At 38.4% G+C, this 22444-nt stretch overlaps 1 protein-coding gene across 1 annotated transcript; it reads right to left on the bottom strand.

Annotated features, from left to right (window-relative positions):
* Positions 1 to 1038: 1038 nt before the first annotated feature.
* Positions 1039 to 22006, bottom strand: LOC106162640 (cell migration-inducing and hyaluronan-binding protein). The gene is made up of 23 exons (XM_087013783.1): positions 21538 to 22006; positions 13305 to 13460; positions 12876 to 12978; positions 12526 to 12686; positions 11972 to 12136; positions 11670 to 11784; positions 10684 to 10754; positions 10242 to 10331; positions 9725 to 9925; positions 9001 to 9170; positions 8382 to 8591; positions 8024 to 8226; positions 7754 to 7823; positions 7009 to 7140; positions 6725 to 6810; positions 6057 to 6188; positions 5741 to 5776; positions 5301 to 5459; positions 4569 to 4746; positions 3649 to 3870; positions 3030 to 3223; positions 2664 to 2831; positions 1039 to 2436 (listed from the first exon to the last, which is right to left on the bottom strand). The coding sequence occupies exons 1-23, from the start codon at positions 21569 to 21571 to the stop codon at positions 2259 to 2261; spliced, it is 3234 nt and encodes a 1077-aa protein (XP_086869909.1). The 5' UTR covers positions 21572 to 22006; the 3' UTR covers positions 1039 to 2258.
* Between the last annotated feature and the right edge of the window lie 438 nt (positions 22007 to 22444).

Raw genomic sequence — 22444 nt, 5'->3', positions numbered from 1 at the left:
AAAGAACGTGACCTTTTCATCGGATTGCAGTAGACCTTTTTTATTATTTCAGCAGTGTAGCTTATCTGAAATAAAAGTTCTCATATGTAAATTAATATTTTTCCATGTTTCGTGTTTCTAAAGATGAAATTATTCGTTTCTAATTGTGAAACAAACATTGAGTTATTGTCGTTTTTTTATTTATATTTAATTATGTTAACTGCGATCATTATTCTGTATATTTACTGTAATACTGTATATTAGACTACATCAAAGAATGTCAAAGACACAAATATACATTAGATGGAAAATCCCTATCAGTAAAAACTAAAACACCTTAGAAATCGATCTTTATCTCAATTTTCACTCTAGAACACTGAATTTAAAACCGTAAGAACAGATACATTTGCTTGCATCATTCCAGGATTTGGTTCTAAGACCACGCGATCTGGTGTCATCTAATTCTCTTTATTAAGAGTTAGTTCCTCGATCTGGAACGGCTGAGACAAAGTGAGTATTGTGTTATTTTAGGAAATCACCGATTTTGTATAATACACATGTATATAAAAGGCTGCCGTGATTACTTTAACTATCTACATGTATGCTTATTAAAAATAAGCACGTACAAAAAAGTAGAACAAAACAGTATGTCGCTTAACAATTATTGTGGGGTTATTCGGTATTTGTTCCTTTCATAATAGATATCATGATTCTCCAGATTGAATCATTTATTAACTTGAGACATACAGGTGCACATAATTTCCCCAAAATGTATCATTTAATTTGAAACATATATGCCTAGGTATCTTAACTATGATATTTGAAGTGTTATCATGGATCTTCTCATTCCCCTGTTAATCTTTGTTCTTTTTGCCTCCAGTCACACTAGTAGTATCAGATCTGTTGGTCGAGAGGTTAGTTACGACTTTCTTATATTCTTTTTTTTTTTTTTTTTTTTTTTTTCGAACAAAACGAAAGAGAAACATTGACTCATGCAGGACTACACAGGGAATAAAAATTCCAAACATTGTCAACTGTGAATTGCCCTCCTTTATGTCTACTCTTCATATTCTAATTTATTATTCTTGTTCTTGTAGGTAAGAATCAGCATTAGGGAATACACATTTAAATATCTGTGATAACTTAATTGTCGTAATGTTGAAATTATTTAAGTAACAATTCACACCTTAATAATCTCTTCTAACTTTTTCTAAACTGCTTAACAATTCCAAGATCAGATAGATGCCATTTGGAAAATGAAGGCGAATGCTTGGCTGAGAATGCTGGACGTCAATGGCGATGGGACGGTTGTCAAGGAGGAATATGTTGATTTGACAGCGGAGAGAAGCCCTCGCGTGCTTTCCTCGTGGAGGACTAAGGCAGTGTTTGGATTGATGAGTTGGGTTTGGACGGTTTGGTTTACTGACCACACAACAAGCTTTCAGCATGAACTAAATTTCGATAAGTTGATTGAGGTGTACCAAATTGACATTCGTAACAGCACGTTGAATGTTGCAGAATTGGAATACTGTACTGATTGGTTCCACATATTTGATTCTGACTGCAACAATGAAATGTCTTCTGATGAATATTTCAATTTTTTAACAATATTTCGGAACGCCTTGCCACCGGAGGTACCCATAAACGACACTGATCGCAATACAGATGGCATTATTAGCTTGGAAGAGTTTACATTTGGCTGTTATCACTTTTATTTCGACAAGAAAGGCAACCAATCTGTCCTTTTCTATGGCTCTGTGGACCAATAAAGAATAAGAGAAATGTACGAATCTATAATTAAAATAATACTTTGTTCCTATATAATGTAACTTAACTTGTCTTGAAGAAAATAAGTCGCTTGTGAATTTAAAATATTTAAATTTGACTAAAGCGCTATGGAGGAATGCATGTAAGATTTGACATAGAAACAAACATTGCTACAGACAAAACGAGAGATTTTTTACTTAATGTTGCATACTAAAATAAATGGTAGATTGTTGCGAACCTAAATAAGGGTAGAGACTTCGCGCCATGCACTTATTTTGTTGTTATGATTTTAATGCCAAAGAAATTCGCCGAAGCCCATATATCTTTATCATATTACACAAACAACAGAACAAAGGTGAAACGAGGGTTTATTTTCATGCAAAGCAGAATCATAATGTCGTAATACCATTCGCTTTGCATATAAATAACTATTTATTCTCTATATTAGTACCATCATGGCAATGTCACGATAAGGTGGTACGTTACGCTGTTTAGTACAGCATATTCGAAAATCAGCCGATTGGAACGTTGATAAGTTCTTCTTGATACTTAGGATAGGCCTGTCCTGGACAGACACTGGTAGCGCCACTTGGCATGGTGGCCAAGATGGATATGTACTCACAGCCTTGTGTAGAGCAGTAATTCCAGCCCTCTCTGTCGTATGCAGTAATGATTTTCAGAAATAGCAATCTGAAATGTGCATTAACGTAACAGTGTGAAAATATTTAGATTTGGAGTTCAAATGTTCTCTCTCTCTCTCTCTCTCTCTCTCTCACTCACACACACACACGATTATAGGCTGGCTGAGTTCAATATGAGGTTTTGAATAAGACTGCGATGGTTGCGATTTTTATAAAATCTGTTATTTGTTTCGTAGAAATTCTTATCTATAGGCATTTGAACATCAAAGTCCTTACCCAACTTCTTTATCGATGAAATACTGGCCACCGTCTCCATTTTGAACTTCAGCCAGCGAGTTGACTTCTGTTAGAGTTCTCTTGCCCTGGTTTGTATCTTCAATCTCGTATTGGATGTTGAATGTCGTTCCAATAGGGTAACAGAGTCCAACCATAATGTAGTCGTATCTAGAAGATAGCATATGTATATTTGTACAGTTTAATGTATGGATATCGGTTCAATATGGCTTGCCCCTCTCTCTCTCTCTCTCTCTCTCTCTCTCTCTCTCTCCAACCATTCCATCGTTGCTAGTATAAACTCCTTGAAAAAGGGGCATAGAAAAAACGGAGATAATAATCAAAATAAGAAGAAAAAAAAGAATTTACCTGTTGAAATTAATGGGGTGTAGCTCTATATCGTCGGGTGTGGTGTTGTCCCAATGAATGATATAGGAACGGCCCAGTAGCATGGACGGCTGGTACTGGTCACCAGTGGGGCTCTCTAGTTCGAGGGGTTTGTCGGGGTGGTCTGTGCGAGTAGTACTCATTACCAAATCCCCCTTCTCTGTGATGACATACAGCTGAAAAAAGGAATATGCGTGGACACTTTATCTTATCTTTAATCCAAACACAAAGAAGATCTCTGAATGAAAGTTTGTTCACATTAACTGTTTTTGTTTATCCACCGATATTTCATAATAAAAATGTCAACGGGGAAACCCAAATTTAGATTATCATTACAGTTCACTAGGTATATGCGATAAACGCGTGCCGTAATGTTCTAAATTGAAGGCTCAAGTTTGCTTGACTTTCTGCCAGTCTGGTGTAACCGTGAATAATCTTTTTTATGTTTAAGAATTGACCTACGACGTTGTAAAAACATCAATATGGTTTCTAATATAACTGTGATAGATCAATTTTAATTGGACAAACCTACGTCGTTGTGATTTGTTGATTCTGCTAGTCTAACTAAAGATATTAGTTGGCCAAGAACTAAATGACTCACTTGCGCATAAGTTCCTTTGCAGATTGCAGCGTTATTCCATTCCGGTTTTTCTACACACCCATCATGGCGGAGAAGGTAGTTGTCTGCTCGAACGACGTACGCGCCTGCATAACCACTAACGGAGCCGTCCTCGTCGTGGAAAATCTGAGTTTTGTCGCCATCTTTCACTGGGTCGTCGGCGTGATTCCCGACTGGAATCTTCCCAAACCAAACGCGGCGCGTCTGAAAAGAAAATCTGCGTTAGTGCATACTAAATGTGTAGTTAAGTCCGTTATGTCCTCGGAGAATACAATTAGTGTATGACTATTACATGGTCCTCGGTTCTACCCAATTACCTACATTCAATACCCCAATAACTCCCCCACCTCTTCATATCGCAATGATTATTCTGTGTTAATAACCTTATAAGACGTAGAGTCACTGTGGTGCAATTATTATTTTTGTTTTATAATTGTCTTTTTACAACTTATGAAAAAACACGAGTGTTTGATGCCGTGTACAGGCAACAGATGTGAGCTCTAACGTTATCGCCCCTCGCCTTGTTTAAAGTGACTGTAGGACACCACTTTTACCATCGTTTGCCACCTGTCCTTGGACAAGTAAGAGCCTTGGATTGAAAATCAAACCAACGATAAAGATGTACCGTTCCTTCTGTGAGGCTGCGGATCCATGTTTCATATATTTCCCCAAATTTTAAGTAGCTAGTCCCTTTCTTTTTTAACCTTATCCAATGCTAATAATATACTAAACAGGTGATGCTGGCTGGCACTCCTGTTTTACGTACTCAACTACTGACTTTTTTTGTCAGAGCGACGTCGGGCATAATCCTCAGAAAATTCTCTTTCGAATTGTAAATCTGTTATATTCTAAGTTCTTATGAAATTTGGGTAGTTATTAATCAACAGTGAATCAGTGCGTACCACGTCGTCAAAGGAAGCCTCTTTAACCCTCGTGGTTGTTGAAAACTGCCATTTATTTTTATGTAGAAACCCAATGGCCACCGTGGCGTCGTTATGTTGACTGACACAGCGCTTAAACTGACATCTTTCCACGGAGACAGGTCCGTCATATAAAACAATGGCCCTCATTGGTTCTATTCTGTAAAGCAGAATTAATCGTTAATACGCTTAGCTTTTTCATATCACAAAATTAAAAGATAAAATAATAAAAAAAATCAATGAATAGGCAAAAATGCCATAGCTCAAATACATATATTATACCAGATGAGAACACAGTGCTCTTTCTGAGTTCTTTATTGTCTGTTTCTTACTATATATGATATAAGACGCACGGCGCAGGCAATGAAGGAGCAAGTGCCTTTCCATGCACGCTCTCACAACCTACGGACATAATCGATCGAACGACGGAAGTGTGTCACACATACGTCAGTCCACGCCAGAAAAGGCGTGCCCACAGCGCGCGCTCGCGTTTCGCCAGTAATCATCGATTGTGCATTGTGTACCACAATTTTCAAAAGTTCCAAATTTTGCATATTTCAGCTTTTTCCATTAAAGTAATGTTTCGCATTGTGCGACAGCTTTGTTATTTTGGCAGTATATTTAACACTCACGAGGATAACAACGCACTCACAGACGCTCAATCAAAACCAAACAATGAAAAAAAAGAAATTTTAACCACCATATTTCACTTACGGGTCATTCGGAAAACTTCGCATCTTTCCGTCAAAGCCGGCCGCCCAATACTGGGCGTTATCATTCTGCATTTGGGTTCCTCTGTTTTCACTTTCACCGACAAAGATACTGTCTATGACCTCCTGATGACTACCTGGGTCGTATGGTGTTCTGCCTGAACTGGAAGTGATAGTCAACACTTTCAGTGTGTTCTGGCCACGACCATGTGAGATCGGGTATAGGTCAAATATTTATCAACAAAAGGCTGAGACGCAAAGTCAACTTTAACATTGGAGGAAAGGAGAAATCTTTACAAAAGTTTTAATAATACCATTTACTGTTTTCTCTTAACTTTACTTTTTTTATCAAACGAAATGCTTAATTTGTAAACTGTAAGAAAATTGTAAAAATTTGTTTAAAAAAACATATTCTGATAGATAGAGATACTATCGGCTGCTTACCTCGCGAAAGTTATAGCATTCAATAGATCTGCAAACCTGAAAGAACATGCCAGTATGGAGTATAGATTGCTTCAATTGTGTGCCATTAATCTAATTTTGAAAAAGGTACGCTGATATCAACGCCACTGATAATACATGTATCAGCTCCACAGTATATATGTGCAGATTATACACGTGCAGCTCACGTTTCTAACTAAATCAAAACGGAAAGTCACAAACTATTGAAGCACAGTTAATTTACTTTTTCTTCAATTAAGCTTAGTATATCAATGGGCAAAAACTATTGAAAGGAACTAAAACGCTCCGAATGAAATACCTTGAGTTTTTGACATAAATATCTCCGCCACGCCCCCATATACCCCTACTTTTGGTCTTAAACACCGTGTACCGTTCTATCACTGATGGTGACCTTGGCTTTTCAAGGTCAGCGTCCACGTGGGGAGCGTGTCTGGAATGGAAAAGAAACCCCTTTATATGTATGTAAAGGGAGCTTAGGGCGGTTTACACTTTGCGTCCTAGATGCTGGGACCTACATGTACAGGTAAGACTTCACAATAAGTCTTGACGTTTGGGGGCCTAATTAGATTACTGAAAACTGATACCGGATAAAGGAAAGTTGGATTATTGGCTAAATAGATTTCAGAACAATTTTAATTGTTATAACTAACAATCAATATCGTTGGTATAATAAAAATATTTCAGTGACTGAGTCCATTTATTTGTTATTAATTTTCATTCATTTACCATAACGATGTTTTGTAAAATACTAAAAAAATAACATTTTATGATACGCCACTGGGCTAAAAATTTACGCAGGTTTCTGCTCGGTCGATATTCAACTAGCAGTCTAAAATTGTTAATCTAACGCCAAAAGAGTCACGACTTACTTTCTTAGCGTCATCGTACTGCAGGTTAGTACATCTGTAACAGTATTATTTTTCCGCATTGGAATAAGAATGTCAGAGACAAAACAAATGCCTTTACCGGTTGCCCGTCAGGGATAAATATTCCGCAGGATCATCTTCGGTAGATGGCGTTAGTTTCAGTCCCTTGGACAACAACAAGGAATACTGCAAAACACAGATGGCTACCACTTTTACAAAAATGATATTAAAACTGAAAAATCTAGGCTACAATTAAGTTAAATCTAACAGAGCTAGTGGCACGTTATGATAAAAGAGTGACTATTGCCCTGATCGAAGCACAGATAGTTCCACTGAGTTACAAAACAGGTATTATTATCGCAAGCCAATATATATAATACTCACCCTTTTCACGCTAGAGTGCGCCCTGTTGTTGTAGAACTTCTTGACGGGACTGTGGGGGCTGTGACCCGGGGGTAGGGTGCCTACAGAGGGACCGGTGGGTTCTTCTGGGAATATAAACCAGTAGCATACACCCTGGAAAGTTATTTATATGTCCAAGAAAAATGTTTTCTTCAATTAACAGCTGGATCCTAATAATGTTTACCTCCAACATTTCATTGTCTATCAGAGCATCTTTATCAGGGATTGAAGAAAAATGACTTTATCCTTATAAAACAGCTGAAGAAATCTTTTCTGATTTATATGTCTGCATTGGAAGGTGTTGCCACGGTTTGCATAGGTGGATAAAAAGGAAACTGGTATTGCATCGTCATAAACTTATGAATTCTTTTTTCCATTTATTCGCCCTTAACGACGCCTCTTTCCACTGTGTCTTTTCTGATGGAAAATGAGGGGTTTAATTATAATATTGAACGCCCGTGTGGATATGTCAAGCTGTGATATAAATATGAATGTGGCATGATAAAAAATGGACGGCATGTGAAAATTTAATTAATCTTTCACTTTTTTTATTAATTTTTGTGGAGAGACGTCTGTTGGCAAGTAAAACATAGTTTTCGCTTTTACTACGTCATATGTAAAATTATTTTGAAGTTTATAAAGATTTCTAAATTTCTTGTAAATTTCTATAATGAAAATTAAGATGTTGTCAAGTATCTACCGTTGATATGTTTTCAGTTACACATACCTCAGAGCCACCGGCTGCATTGTTGGTGAGGGTATTGTTCGGGTGGGTAAGCCAGAATGTGCTAACTCCACTGCAATATGACAACAGAATTTCTACTATGACGTCAATGTACCACATGACATCTGGTTCTTAATCACCAATGTGTGTGTGTGTGAGAGAGAGAGAGAGAGAGATGGAGAGGAAGAGAGATGTAGGGGAAGACAGGGATGTAGGGAGGGTTGTGGAGACACATAGGTGAAAGAGCGCCCTGATGCGTGTACCAGCACTTACTTGCAGGCATCAACTGAAGGTGTATACCCCGGGATAACTCTGTCCACTATAGCTTTACACATGTCGCTGTCCCTATCAGACGGGAGGAGGGTGCCTGGTTTGGTGAGGAGACCCAAGTTATGGTCCAGAGTATTCCTTTGTTCATTACCGTCCTCCAGGAAAAAGCAATGACCAAGTGTATCGTATCCGACGACATTTTGAACCTAAGATACAAAATATGTCAATAAGTGGAGATTAGTAATCCGCATAATTAGTATAAATCGAATGATAATAATTGAAATTTCAAAGTGCACAATCACACATGTTAAAGCACAGTTGTTTTAGCGCCGTTTCCTTAAGTACAAAAGACAATACCCACCAACAATCCATTTGTAGCATGGATGGTGACACAACGACTGAAGCAGTGATGGATGGACAGGTCTTTAACCCAAGTAGGATTGGTGTATCCACCGAGTTCGTCGACGTCACCACAGATGTGGAAATGGATTGGATAACTTCCAAGGATCTGCTGACCCATATTAAACACTTCTATTCCTGACAGATGGACTGATTTGAAACCTTTGACGACCTGGGAAAATTTAAACTTCATTAAATTAAAAAAATGTCCGATTTACTCCCAGATATTCATTGTTCCATGCTAAGTTATTTTGTCTGATGAATGCACCAAGTGCACTCCACTTGGGCTTTGAGAGATTTTTTTTTTTTTTTTTTTTTTTTGGAAAAAGCAAGATGTTTTCAATCCATTTTTCTTATAATCTAGCTATTAGCGAGTCAGTTTTAGGGACATTCATTTTTAAACAAACATATGATCATCGGTACAAATTGTTGTAGCATTATCATTTTCTATATTTTCTATATCTAAATCTCAGATTAAAAACATTTTCTAAAAGTATTAGTATTTGTAATGCCACAGTAAAATCGGAGGGCAATTTGGAACCATACGATGTTACCTGAGTAATAAATGTAGTATACGTTACCTTCAAATGCCCGCCAAAAGTGTCAAAATCAAAGAACTGGCAGAAATTGTCTCCATAACAGCTTGCTTCCATTTCTCCCTTAATCAGGATATTTCTGCTGAGGAGTCCAACCTCAGCACGCATGTCCACGCCGTACGATGACCCGCCAAAATGAAGGTACTTGACTGGACCTGGAAGGAAATAATAATAATAATAATAATAATAATAATAATAATAATGGATCATGGTATCTTTCTATCCAGTATAAAACTATTCTAAAGCAGATGCGTTTTATTTATCCGATTGAACAATACCGCGTATGTAAGAATTGGGATTTACCTCTGGGTTTGTCAAAATCTATCTACATTACGACCATAAAACGTAATAGTACAAACATTTTTCACACAGAAATCCATCTGAGGCCGTTTTAGACAAAGGCACACAGAGATACATTCGTACTCAATATGACACATGAACATTTTTAATGTTGTTTAGCGCTCTATAAATCCGCTGTGAGTGTCGATCAATGAACTTTAATTGTCACACACACTTACGTAATCGAATGCTTAATTTCAGTGATTACTTTCTTAACATGGGAATGCCATCATGCGATCTTCATGATAACATCATCATGTGCCGTGAATCTCCATTTAAAGCTGGATAATAATGATCCTAATAGTTCTATAAATGATATTTTTAATTATCTTAATAAATTAAGTGATTAGATAGTTAAATAAATTCTTACCCATGATATTGACTTGATTACTATTACAAACTTCACAATTTCCAATCAGAAATTCTTCCGCCTGATACATGGAATAATCGGTACTACTGATTACTATACGATCTCCCTCTTCCCAACTGCTGACGTCATCTGCGAGCGTGATCACGCGACCATCTGTTTCGTCGGTCAGCTCGATTGCACCACTTGCCTTCCCTTCTGTTCCTGTGTGAATGGAATGATGGTTTTCTTTATATAGTTTAAAATTTTAATTTTGACATTTTACAAAATATTGAATGTTTAATGAATTAATACAGTTGGTTTAGATCAATATTGATAAATTCTTCAGTTGAAAAAAGAGTTAGAAAACAGGAAAAAAAGGCATTTCTAATTGTACTACATTTAGTAGGTTTATCACACGGGCATAAAAATTTAAACAGTGTTATAAACTCAAAAGCATGGGTGCGGATCTAATGATGTGTGCTATACATGTAGGTATGTAAATGGGGTCTATAATCAGGTGCATACAGATGACACTGACCGTCATATCCACTTTTCACGTAGACACGGAACCGACCCATAGAATTTGTGAACATCTTTTCAGTAGTGGCGTAGTGAGTTGTTTTTTTAGCTGAAATGCATTAAAATCCATAAGGATAAAAACTACAAATGAAAATATAAAAAAGCTCTACACTACTAAATTTTAATTAAAACGATGAAGGATGGACATAATTGAACGTGATAAGACAAAGCATAGTTATGAAAACCCGAGGGTTATTTGAATTTGTGTTTTGTGTCAAAACTGAGTGGCACAGAAAAGAACATAAATAATTGAAATAAAATATTTAAACATTTCATACAGATTAATTTGATCATTTTTACTGTGTAACAATTAAGTTGTGGGGTGCGACGATTATACGTCTAAAATGTTCTAGCAGTGAGTGATAAGATTAAAGAAATCAAAATATGCAAGATTCACTTACTAATGTATTCCACTGTTTCTTCGACAGTCTCCGAAGGTGAGCCTTTAACAGTAATGAACGCCCAGGGGTCCCTTAACATAAAAAATTAAACATGTCAATAATACTGTATACACAACTGACCCTATCCATGAGCTTTTGGTCTGTGCCAGGGACCCCAGTTTTATTTTTAATTGGGGAGTTTAAATTACATTGCCTTGCATGCTGTAACAACAGACGCAGATAATTGTCTAACAGTTTGTAGGTATGGGGAAACATTTGGTTTTGTTACGTTAGTTGTCAGTGGAGGGATGGTAATTAAGGAGCAGAAGGTATTGGCGCACACTCGCCCCCCCCCCCCCCCCCACCCCACCCAGACCCAACCCCAGCATGTATTTTCCACTGTCGATGTGACCTTTCTCGTACATACTTATTACTTGTGGTATCGATCGCATGGATGCATAAAGTTCACCCCACATATGGCCCACTGAAAGATTTAAAAAGGTGTACATGTGCACATGAAGGTTAATGTCAATTTATATATAAGGAGCGGGAGACACGTCACATGCCTAGAAAACGGATGTATGGCTAAACCAACAGACTGGTTAACACTTTTCATATCAACATATTTTCAAAAATATTTACAGCAGAACTGTAGATTACCCAATCAACTTTCTCATCAATGGACCCTTATGTTGAATAAAAACTTTTTAAAGGCATTTAAATGACATTGACTTTATTTCAATTAAAACATTTACATACACTGGACAAAAGAAGTGTCACCCCTACTGAACCAATACTTTGGGGGAAATAAATGACTGTGGAATGATATGCTCCTGGTATCATTTTATTAACATCAAATTTCGCAAAAGAAACGGTTCTGACTGAACAATTCAATTGTATCGGTATGCTGATATTGCTTATATTCCGCCTCTTCAGGTTAAAAACTTTGATTACTCTGATTCAAGGGGTGACACTTCTATTGTCCAGTGTGTGTACTTAGCACTCACCAAGAGCCAACGCTATTAATGTCAGTGCTCCCCATATTGGCCAACAGAGTCTTGCCAGCCGAGTAAAGTTTCACGAAGGCCTTGTCATTGGCTGATATGGCTATTATGGCTCCATCTATATGTATGTTTCATCGAGATCAGTTTAAGATGTTATGAATTATGATGTAATTACAGCTCCAAATTAAGATGTATTTGAAGAGTAAGAAAATAAATATGGAAACGTAAAATTCAAAGGTGACCTTTACTATAGATTATGTAGTTTGGTCATAGTTTGCAATCAATTTTATAAATAAGTGAGTCACCTTTCTGCTCCGTGATGAATTCAGTGAATCTATCCGAGGCCGTGGTATCAAAGCGCGTGTCAAACGCCTCGCGGGCTGTGATGGTGCCTGTCTCCTGGTCTATGACACGCACGTTTAACCCTCGCGACATGTCAGAATCTTTGTATTCTCCTTCCGCCAGTGACCCTTTAATATACGAGTTATTTCAGATTGAGGACACTGTCGTGTTGATGAATTGGAGATGCTCCGTTATATCATATCTTATTATTGTAACAATCCGTAGGGCCTTGCTTTTCTGCGTTATATACGCATTGTTATCTCTCAAAATTGATTTCCAATCGGATCTTTATCTATTGTTCTTAAACAACTGGTATTCTTAATTGTTATTATAGTTTCATAGCTACATGAAATACATCGTTACGTCATTCAACATTGTAAAATATACCAAGAAAAAAATCTTAGACAACGAAAATGGACCAATAAAAGTAAGAGAAAACAGAAAGAAAAAGAAGCTGATGCATAGCATTAGGGTAGTCTTAAATTTAACAGTCTTGGTGTTACAACTAACCCCTTACCTGTGAGGTGCCCTTCCAGAAAGGTCCAAGCAGTCTTCGTCTTACCGTGAATTTCCAAGGTACCACCTTTACTGACACCAATAAACTTCCTGCCAAATTCTGGTACCTCTCCAAAGTCGGTTGACTTACCTTGGAGGATGATGGTTACCTTCCCCTTGTATCTTAAAATTGTCAAACAAAAAGCCTAAATATAGACTTTGTGTTAGCCATCTCGTGCAGGCTTTCGTCTGTGTATTCTGATGTGTTCTATATGTTCTATTTGCATGCTGTATTATGTGTAGTACATGTCTAAACCTTACGATTGCAATGTCTGCAAAAATCATTTATAGCAGTTCAATGTTAAACCTTACCTGCAATCAGGACTTCCAATGTGCATCTCTCCGCCATCTTCTATAAGAATGTGTTTTGTTTTCACGACAATCGGGGCCACGCCATCTTTGAAAACAAGTTTTCCTAGAAGAGAGAGTAAAAGTTGTCAAAAGTTCACGTTTATTTCTTAGTAGTTTCGGCTATGGTGCTTGTTTTCTGCCATTCAGAAAAACCAGAAAAAAAACTGTCAATGACACAAGTATGAAATAATATCCTCCAGACAGAACTATCTTCGACTTTGATTAAATTATTTATGTATATCTGTTTATAATAAAATCAACTGAAATTAAATGAGACACAAAATAAAGCGCACGTTTTTTTTTCATATATTCAACCCATAATGGCAATAATCGATCGATAAATATCCCCGCATCTGAAAACACGTGTTGTACAAGCTGCAGTGGACCTACCTCCATCTTGAACCGTTATGCTTTTTACTGTTGTTGATTGGTCCAGCAGATATAGGTTGCCATTGGCGATGGTGACGTCAGTGTTTGGACTGTCTCCCGGTCTCCACTGTACTAGTTGCGAGTCCTTATCTGGGCAAGAATTATCGGCCCTGGTCACTAGAACGGGGTATAAAAATAATCAGTCTTATGAACGGTTTGCTGAGGCTTAATAGTAAAACCTGTTTTGTTTACGCCAATATACGAAAAAATGATATTGTTTGCAACTCCAACGTAAATCCAGTGTTCGAGTCAAAATACGTCGATATTCGGTTGGCCAGCATTACCCCATAAAAGCCTCGGCTAAACCTATCATCTGATAAATAATACAGTTACGAATATTAAGGCCTTATAATCGGAGTAGGCGTTTGCCAACCCGAACCTCAGATTTGTTAGCACGGATACCCAAATTTAGAATTCGAGCCACGAATTAATCAACCAACGTACAGGTAAAATAAATAGACACGACCTCATCGCTACTAATGTTGCGTTCGGGCACCGGCCACGGTAAGTGAAGTAAGCTCGAATATATTATTTGCAGACAAAAGGACCCTAGCCTAATTTGCATGTGCGTCCAGGGATTCAATAGGAATGAGATTAGAAACGGCGTTACTTTCTACCTGGCTTCTTGGTGAAATTTCTTGCCACTGGCAAATAGCAGGAGGGAATATAACGACATCTGTCTCGAGAATTTTAACTGCTAGATGCTTACAACATCTTTAGTCTTAGGACATCCCAGTGTATGGTACTGTACATGATTAAACAGGTAATTAAAACAGATGACATATATAACGATTAAAACACCTTGGACCTCTGGGTGGGACTTAGGGAAATAATAACGGACCTTTTCGACAGACTGTTTGTCATTTCCATCCTTCTACTTTTCAATCTAAAATGCACCAAATTAAGTTAAATCGCCATAGGATTTTATGCAAAGAACGTGTCTATGATTTTTAGATGATGCCAGTGGAGGATCACATGTAATAAGAGCTATCAGCCGCGACACAATCTGTATTAGGATTCAGTCTGAATTTTGTCTCGTTGATCAGATCCCTGATGCTGGCAGCTCAGGCGGCGGCATGTCTGTCTGATGTCTAATGTATCAAATAAAAACTAAATTTAGAGGCCTCTTCATTCAAAGGCCCCTTTTTTCCTGACTCTAGCTGTTGATGCTGGTAGCTTAAGAGAAGGCGGGGACAACTATTATAATATTAAAAATGAATAAATAATACTAATAAGAATAATAACCATGATGACAATGACTTATGCAGTCTAAAATCGCAACAACAATTATCCAAAATTATCTGAGTGACATTTCCACTGATTTCTATGCCGATCGCGTGCTGCAGTTAAAACTTTTACTTTATATGAGCCAAAGATATGGAATAATTTACCTACTGATTTAAGTACTGCACATAACTTGGGGCTGCTTTTTGAGAAACATATGAAGCCTTACATTTATAAATAAGGGATAGTGTTTGATAAAGCAATTTTTGTTGTTTTAAATCTATTTTCCTTTATTACTTACTCTAAGACACAAACCCTTAGTACACTCATAATTTTAGTCGTTGTGTTAATATTTCATCAAATTTACATGTAAATATAAGTAATGAAAGTAGGGATTTTGAGTTAAGGAGATAGCTGCGGTTAACAGAACCATGGCTATTTATCTGAAGGTTGCTTTTCCCCAGGATGCGATTATTTTGTAATATTTCTACGAACAATTTGATTTCAGAGGCAATACAGCCTGCGTCTTTTATCTCACATTCTTCACATAACTTGGTCTATCACTAATCACACCTACAAATCAACACGCGATAATGAATAGAGTGTAAAATATATTGGTTTACAATATGTTACAACATCTATATAAAGACAGAAAAGCGCAGAGGCAAGAGCAAAGGACATTCAGCGTAAATGTTTCACTAATATAAAAGGAAGGATGTGTGAGGCAGTTTGTTGGACTCAAGCTTTCCAGTACCTTATCCATGCTTCAAGGAGATGTCGGTAATTATGCAGAAATTGGAAAAGTTGTGCGCATAGATAGGTTGAACAATTCCGATAAAAAGAAATCTCAGTTATGTGCATAAACTAACCCCATGTTCAGTAAAAGCCACATATTCACGTCACTTGACATTAAAGAGCATGAACAAATTATATCATTCAAATTTCGTTTGTCAGCTCAACTCAGGTCAAGAGATTTTTATGAAATCTTTATGAAATCTGTAAGTGCAAGTGCGCAGTTTTCAGCGCTAGTATTATGTAAAGTGCATTCGATTGTAACGAGTAAACACAGCTGTATAGTACGTAATTGCCTCTAGCAGTGACACTTGGTCATCTGCCTGATTTGCATGTAAATAAACGCTGATTGCCTTGTCGGCACTTGAGGTATATGATTTGGACACTAAAGACGTGTTTGTTTGCTTCATGTCATGGCGTGGTGGCAGCGGTATTTTTAATAGTTCGTAACTACGTACGTCAGAGATACATTTGAAAATGGCTAGTACAAGTACACGTTCACTTAGAGCACCAAAGCAATGGGTGCTTACAAAAACGGAGACAATAGGATCCTTAAGCTTCGAGAAGTAGAAGCAAAATCTCGAGTTTCTGCTCTCACAAGATGCAACATTTTCGCACTTTTTGTCAAGTAGTGTGACATGGTTGAAGAAAACCAAACAAAATCCTCTACGTGGATTTGTCGACGACGACGGTACCATTTCTGAGAGACAACGACGCACAGCACAACAAAAGGTAACCCAATTAGAGTCTATGCTAAATCAAATAGCCAACTTTTGTCCAGTAATTTCACGTGGATCAATTGTGAAAAGCTCTACCAGTCTGAATTCTGTTTGGCAGTCTATTCGGTTACACTTTGGTTTTCAATCAACCGGCGCTCACTTTCTAGACTTTGCGCAAATAAAACTTGAACCCGACGAGAGGCCGGAGGATTTATATCAGCGTTTATAATGGCGTTTGTAGAAGACAATTTGCTCACCGCCGATGGTGGTATTACTCATCACAACGAGGTTATGACAGACGACGAAGAAATTTCGCCTTCTTTAGAAAACTTTGTCATACTCACCTGGTTGAAGTTAATTCATAAAGATTTGCCCTTGCTAGTGAAAGAGCGATACGGAACGGAGTTACGATCTCGAACTCTCGCTTCAATCAAACCTGAAATATCTCAAGCTTTAGATTCATTATTGGATCAATTGAATTCTCACGAGGAAATTCGTGCCACGAGAGCAATTACAAAGCAAAACCCCAAAATTTTCTCTCCCGTGAAGGAGCACGGTCCTATTTTCAATGCAAAAAAAAAAACGTTCTTGCCCGCTTTGTAAACAGGCCGGTCGACAACGCTACGATCATTTTCTCAGCACTTGCAAATTTTTACCCGAGCAAGATAAACTTTACATCACCAAGACTCACCAGGTTATGTGCAATGAAGAGTCATGCTCTGATGAGGAAATTGTTGTAGCAGACGTGTCTACCAACACAAATTTTGAGATTCCCAGCGCAGAGGTTCAACGTGTCCGCATTAGTCCTTCGCCATGCTTCGATGCTTATCACAATCAACACCCGGTTCATTTAACACTCGATTGTGGTACCGAGTCTAATTTGATAAGTCAGACTACTGCAATAGAGATAGGAGCGCCCATCTTACCTAACAAGTCACAAACAGCCAGCCAGGCAGACGGGAAATCCACCTTGAACGTTATAGGTGAAACTCGTATACACCTCACTCGAAATGAGAGATCGTTTTTCCTGGAGGCTCTCGTAGTAGACCAGTTGAGTACCGAAATTTTGGCCGGAACTCCATTTTTAGAGATGAACGATATTACTTTAAGACCAGCCCGAAAGCTGATTTCTTTTTCAGATGGCTCCTCTATTACGTATGATGCTGGAAAAAACGTTCGATCTACAGCAAACATCAAACGTACTCAGTCTCATATACTTCGCGCGGGACCAATAAATTCCACGCTTTGGCCTGGAGACTATATTGAAACTGTCATTCCTGATAATTTGATTGGCGAGAAGGAACTCGCCGTTGAACCATGTGTCTATGGCAATGATTCTTCGCCTGTGTGGTTAAATCCGCAAGTCGTAAGATCAGTTCATGACAAAATAAGACTTACAAACGACACCGGACTACCATGTATTGTGAAACGCAACTCTCACATTGGTTTTGTCTGTCCAGTGAGCGATAGTGAAAAATCGCTTGAGTTCCAGCCATCCACTTTGGATACTTCGCCTTCCAACATTTCTATTGCGTCACCAGTACTTCACTCTGCTGCCGTAAAGTTGGATCCAGATTCTCTGTTGACATCAGGGGACAAACAAGATTTTCAGACACTACTTGTGTCATACGACAATTTTTTCAACCCGTCAATCCCCGGATACAACGGTGCTATGGGACCTTTTAAATCGGTGGTAAACATGGGTCCTACTCAACCGCCCCAGAGGAAGGGCAGGATTCCCCAGTATAGCAGAGACAAACTTGTCGATCTACAAGAGAAATTTGATTTTCTGGAGAGTGTTGGCGTCTTCGCAAAACCGGAAGATGTGGGTGTGAATGTCGAATATCTGAACCCTTCATTTCTGGTAAAAAAGAGCAACGGTTCGTTCCGCTTGGTTACTGCTTTCAACGAAGTTGGAAAATATTGCAAACCTCAACCGTCTCTTTTACCTGACGTAAATTCAACATTACGTAACATTGGAGGATGGAAACAGATTATTACCACTGACTTATCCAGTGCCTTTTATCAGATTCCACTGGATAAGAATTCTATGAAATATTGTGGAGTTGCTACTCCTTTCAAGGGAGTAAGAGGCGATCTACACACGTTCAGCAATGGGAATACCCGGGTCGGAGACAGCATTAGAAGAGATGATGTCACGTGTCCTTGGTGATCTTATAATGAAAGGCGTCGTTTGTAAGATCGCCGACGATCTTTACTGTGGCGGCGAAACTGTGAAAGAACTGATGGATAATTTCCGACAGGTTCTACGAGCTCTCAGCAAGTGTGATCTCCGTCTTTCTCCGACCAAAACCGTGATTTGTCCAAGGGAAACAACAATCCTCGGATGGACTTGGAAAAGTGGTTTTCTCTCTGCCAACACTCACCGTATATCTACATTGTCGAACTGCGACCGCCCCATGACAGTTTTCGCGCTCAGATCCTTCATTGGTGCCTATAAAGCATTCGCACGCGTACAACCTGGCTGTGCTTCGATACTTGCTCCCCTAGATAGCATGACTGCCGGAAAACAGTCCCAGGATAAACTGTCATGGACGGAGGAGAATGTTGTTGCCTTCGAAAATTCAAAGAAATCTCTACTCAACCATCGTTCTATTAAGATTCCTCGGATCAACGATGAGCTTTGGCTTGTGACAGATGCCTCCTCTCGACACTCTGGTCTTGCTGCAACTTTGTACGCCAAACGCGGAGATAAGCTTCGTTTATCTGGATTTTTCAGCGCAAAACTCCGAAAACATCAGGTGACTTGGATACCGTGTGAGCTGGAAGCGTTAGCTATAGTTTCTGCGATCAAACACTTCGCTCCATATATTATACAGTCAAGTCACCAAACGCATGTTTTAACTGACATAAAGCCTTGCGTACAAGCACATATTAAATTATGCAGAGGAGAGTTTTCTGCAAGTCCACGAGTGTCTACATTTCTCTCTTTAGCCAGTAGATATCACGTTTCTGTGCAACACCTGGCAGGTTCAGATAATATTCCAACAGATTTCGCAAGTAGAAACGCAAAAGAATGCCAAAGCCAGAAGTGTCAAGTTTGCAGCTTTGTCTATCACCTACAAAACCAACGATGTTCTTAGCGAGATCAAACAGCTACCATTCACCAACCGGAAAGCATGGCTTCAAATTCAACAAGAATGCTACGATCTACGTCGAACTAAGGCCCACTTATCTCAAGGTACGCGACCTAGTAAAAAACAACGGAGTGTCTAACGTGAAACGTTATCTGCACATTGAGGGTCTTACCATCGCAAAAGACGGTCTTCTAGTAGTACGCCGTCAATCACCTTTGGAAAACGAACGTGATCTTATAGTAGTTCCCAGACAGGTGTTAAGCGGACCTATTACTGCTCTCCACATCCGTCTAGAACATCCTTCCAGTTATCAGCTTAAGAGCGTAGTAAAACGCTACTTTTACGCGTTGAACTTAGACAAAGAAGCCGACGAGACATCGCATTCATGCCATCGATGTGCTTCCTTGAAAAAAATTCCTCATCTTCAACAGGAACAGTCTTCAGAAGAACCCCCACCTATAGTTGGAGCATCATTTGCCGCTGATATTATGAAACGACACTCACAAAATATACTGATTGTAAGAGAAACGGTCACTTCTTTCACAACCGCGTGTTTTGTGAAGGACGAAACTAAGGATAGTTTACGGGAAGGTCTCATTCAACTGTGTGCAGAAATGCGACCACTTGACGGTCCATTTGCTGTCATTCGCACTGATTCTGCTCCTGGATTCAAATCATTAGTATCAGATGAGTCCCTTCGATCGTCTAGATTAGTCATCGAAATAGGACGTCCCAAAAACATCAATAAAAATCCAGTGGCGGAAAAAGCAGTTCAGGAACTTCAAGATGAAATTCTGCGCAAAGATCCCTCGCGTGATTCTATTTCTCAAACTACTCTCAGCCTGTGCGTTGCTCAGCTCAATTCTAGAATGCGCCGAGGAGGTTTTTTTCAGAGGGATCAATTCACCTGTCAACAAATTCCCACTTCAGATAGAAAACTGATTATTGATCAGCATTCTATAAGAGCGAAAAACCACGACAGTAGTATGCAATTTAAAGCGCCTTTAAAACAAAGCGCCAACGATAACAATCTCAGTGTAGGAGATATCGTTTATTTACATCACGACAAGACGACCGAGATCGCTACATGGTGGTAAAAGTCGACGGTCACTGGTGCAATGTTCAAAAATTCATAGGAAATCAGCTACGATCTATGTCTTATAGAGTTAAACAATCAGACTGTTATAAGGTACCCGTTTATAAATGGAGAAAAGGCAACGATTTATGTAGTGACAACTCCGATGATTCGGACTTATCTTTGTCAGACTATGAAAACGTAAATACTGCTGACAACGACAAGGAACCTTACAATAACTTTGACTCTTTCCATGAATTTCAGCCTCAAGTTGACGAAAGCAACGAAAATGGTGAAGTTGAAACTCCATCAGATCTATGTGAACAACCAGCTCAAACTCTTAGACGTTCTACGAGAAAATGACAAACTCCCAGATATCTTACTGATTATGTTTTGTAATAATGTCTTAAAAGAGTTTATACCTATAAATCCGACACTCAGTAATCTATAGACGGAGAGGAGACTTGCATGTACCTATGACATTGACACTCTACTGTTACACCTCTGTACATACTGCACTAATGTTTTTGTATTGATTTTGCCGTTATTACACATTATTTAATCCTTTTATTAAAAAAAAAAGAAAGAAAGAAAGAAAAAGAGAAAGAGAAGTGATAACGCCAGTATTATGTAAAGTGCATTCGATTGTAACGAGTAAACACAGCTGTATAGTACGTAATTGCCTCTAGCAGTGACACTTGGTCATCTGCCTGATTTGCATGTAAATAAACGCTGAGTGCCTTGTCGGCACTTGAGGTATATGATTTGGACACTAAAGACTTGTTTGTTTGCTTCATGTCATGGCGCAGAGGCTAAAACATGTTCCGTCGTAACTGTTCCCTCGCAGTGTATATGAGGGAGAGATTTATTAACTTGGATTTCAGGTCAGTCATAGCTGTTTAAGCAAACAAATATCCAAGTTATATATGTAAATGTTTTTATCGCTTCAATTCCATCTAAGAATAAAATGTGCTCGTTATATAAAGCAGGTTTTACCCTTTACATATCTTAAGTGTTTGTCTGGAGAATATAGCATGTCTTTGTGCTGCTGTTTTTCATATGGGGACTTTAAAGGGTAACTATTTAAACAGGTATCTTAACAGGATAATCCGTGGAGACTGAAACAAAATGTTTAAAAGTTGTAAGGCATAAAAGCCTGTCAGTCATTGTCGCTGCCTTTTCACGAATAAAACGTCTGAACAAGACAGATGGTACTTCTTCATCTGCGACTTGTAATTAGTTTGATGGAAAAATATTCAAAACAGTGTTGAATTAACTGTACTTACCTGTCAACATAAGGAAATAGATGAGTCTACGCATTTTGGTCTTTTGGGCAGCTTTCTCTTCTAGGTATCCCTTCGGTTTAGAAGCTACCCTCAGCGATTTTTAACGCAGTCTTCCGTGGAATGAGGACGTATGAAGTATGCGTGTGCTTTTCCCGAACTCCCAAGCAGCAGTGAGCTTGATTTGAAAATTCCTTTGCGTTGTATTAACACTTTCATAATTCTTATATGCTGGTAGCCCACCAGGATTAAGGGTTTGCCAGCAGAAACACGTTGATTATCAAACGAAAAAGGTGCTTTGATGTTCGATTGTATTTGTGACTCCAGTATGAGTCATACATTAGGCTTATGAATACCTATAAAAACATGACTTATGGAAAATATTGATATAAAGAAAATTAAAACTTTCATTTCAGATACATGTAGGTCGCAACTTGCTGAAATAATCTAAAATATTAAACCTAGGGGAAAGGACACGCTATGCCCTTGTAACCTGACCTACAACATGTGGGCATCAGTAAAATCCCCTTGTATTTGAACAATAAAGGTATTGATAACTAGAAAAGCACTCCGAGAGCGCAGACCTCCGCCAAGGCAGCGATTTTTGATTATTATTGATCCGGATCACCACCAACAACTAATCACCTCTTCCTTGGCCCACTTCTGACAGTTCCTGAAAATTTTATTAGAATCGATCCAAAACTTAATTATTAATTAAGTTATGTTGATGACAAACAAACAGACAGACAAACAGGAGTGAAAACATAACCTCCTTGGCGGAGGTAATAAACACGATTGTTTCTGTCAAAGATGTATGATTGCAAGGTACAGGAAATATAAATAAAAAAAAACCACTGGCAATATGCAGGAATATCTGCTACTTGTCAAACTACCACCAATGTAAGATAAC

The sequence above is a fragment of the Lingula anatina genome, chromosome 5, assembly GCF_051362555.1.
Source record: "Lingula anatina isolate TDL-2025a chromosome 5, LinAna3.0, whole genome shotgun sequence".
Classification (NCBI taxonomy): Eukaryota; Metazoa; Brachiopoda; class Lingulata; order Lingulida; family Lingulidae; genus Lingula; species Lingula anatina.
Note: the sequence above shows the minus strand (reverse complement) of the source record. Positions and strands in the feature narration are given on the sequence as shown.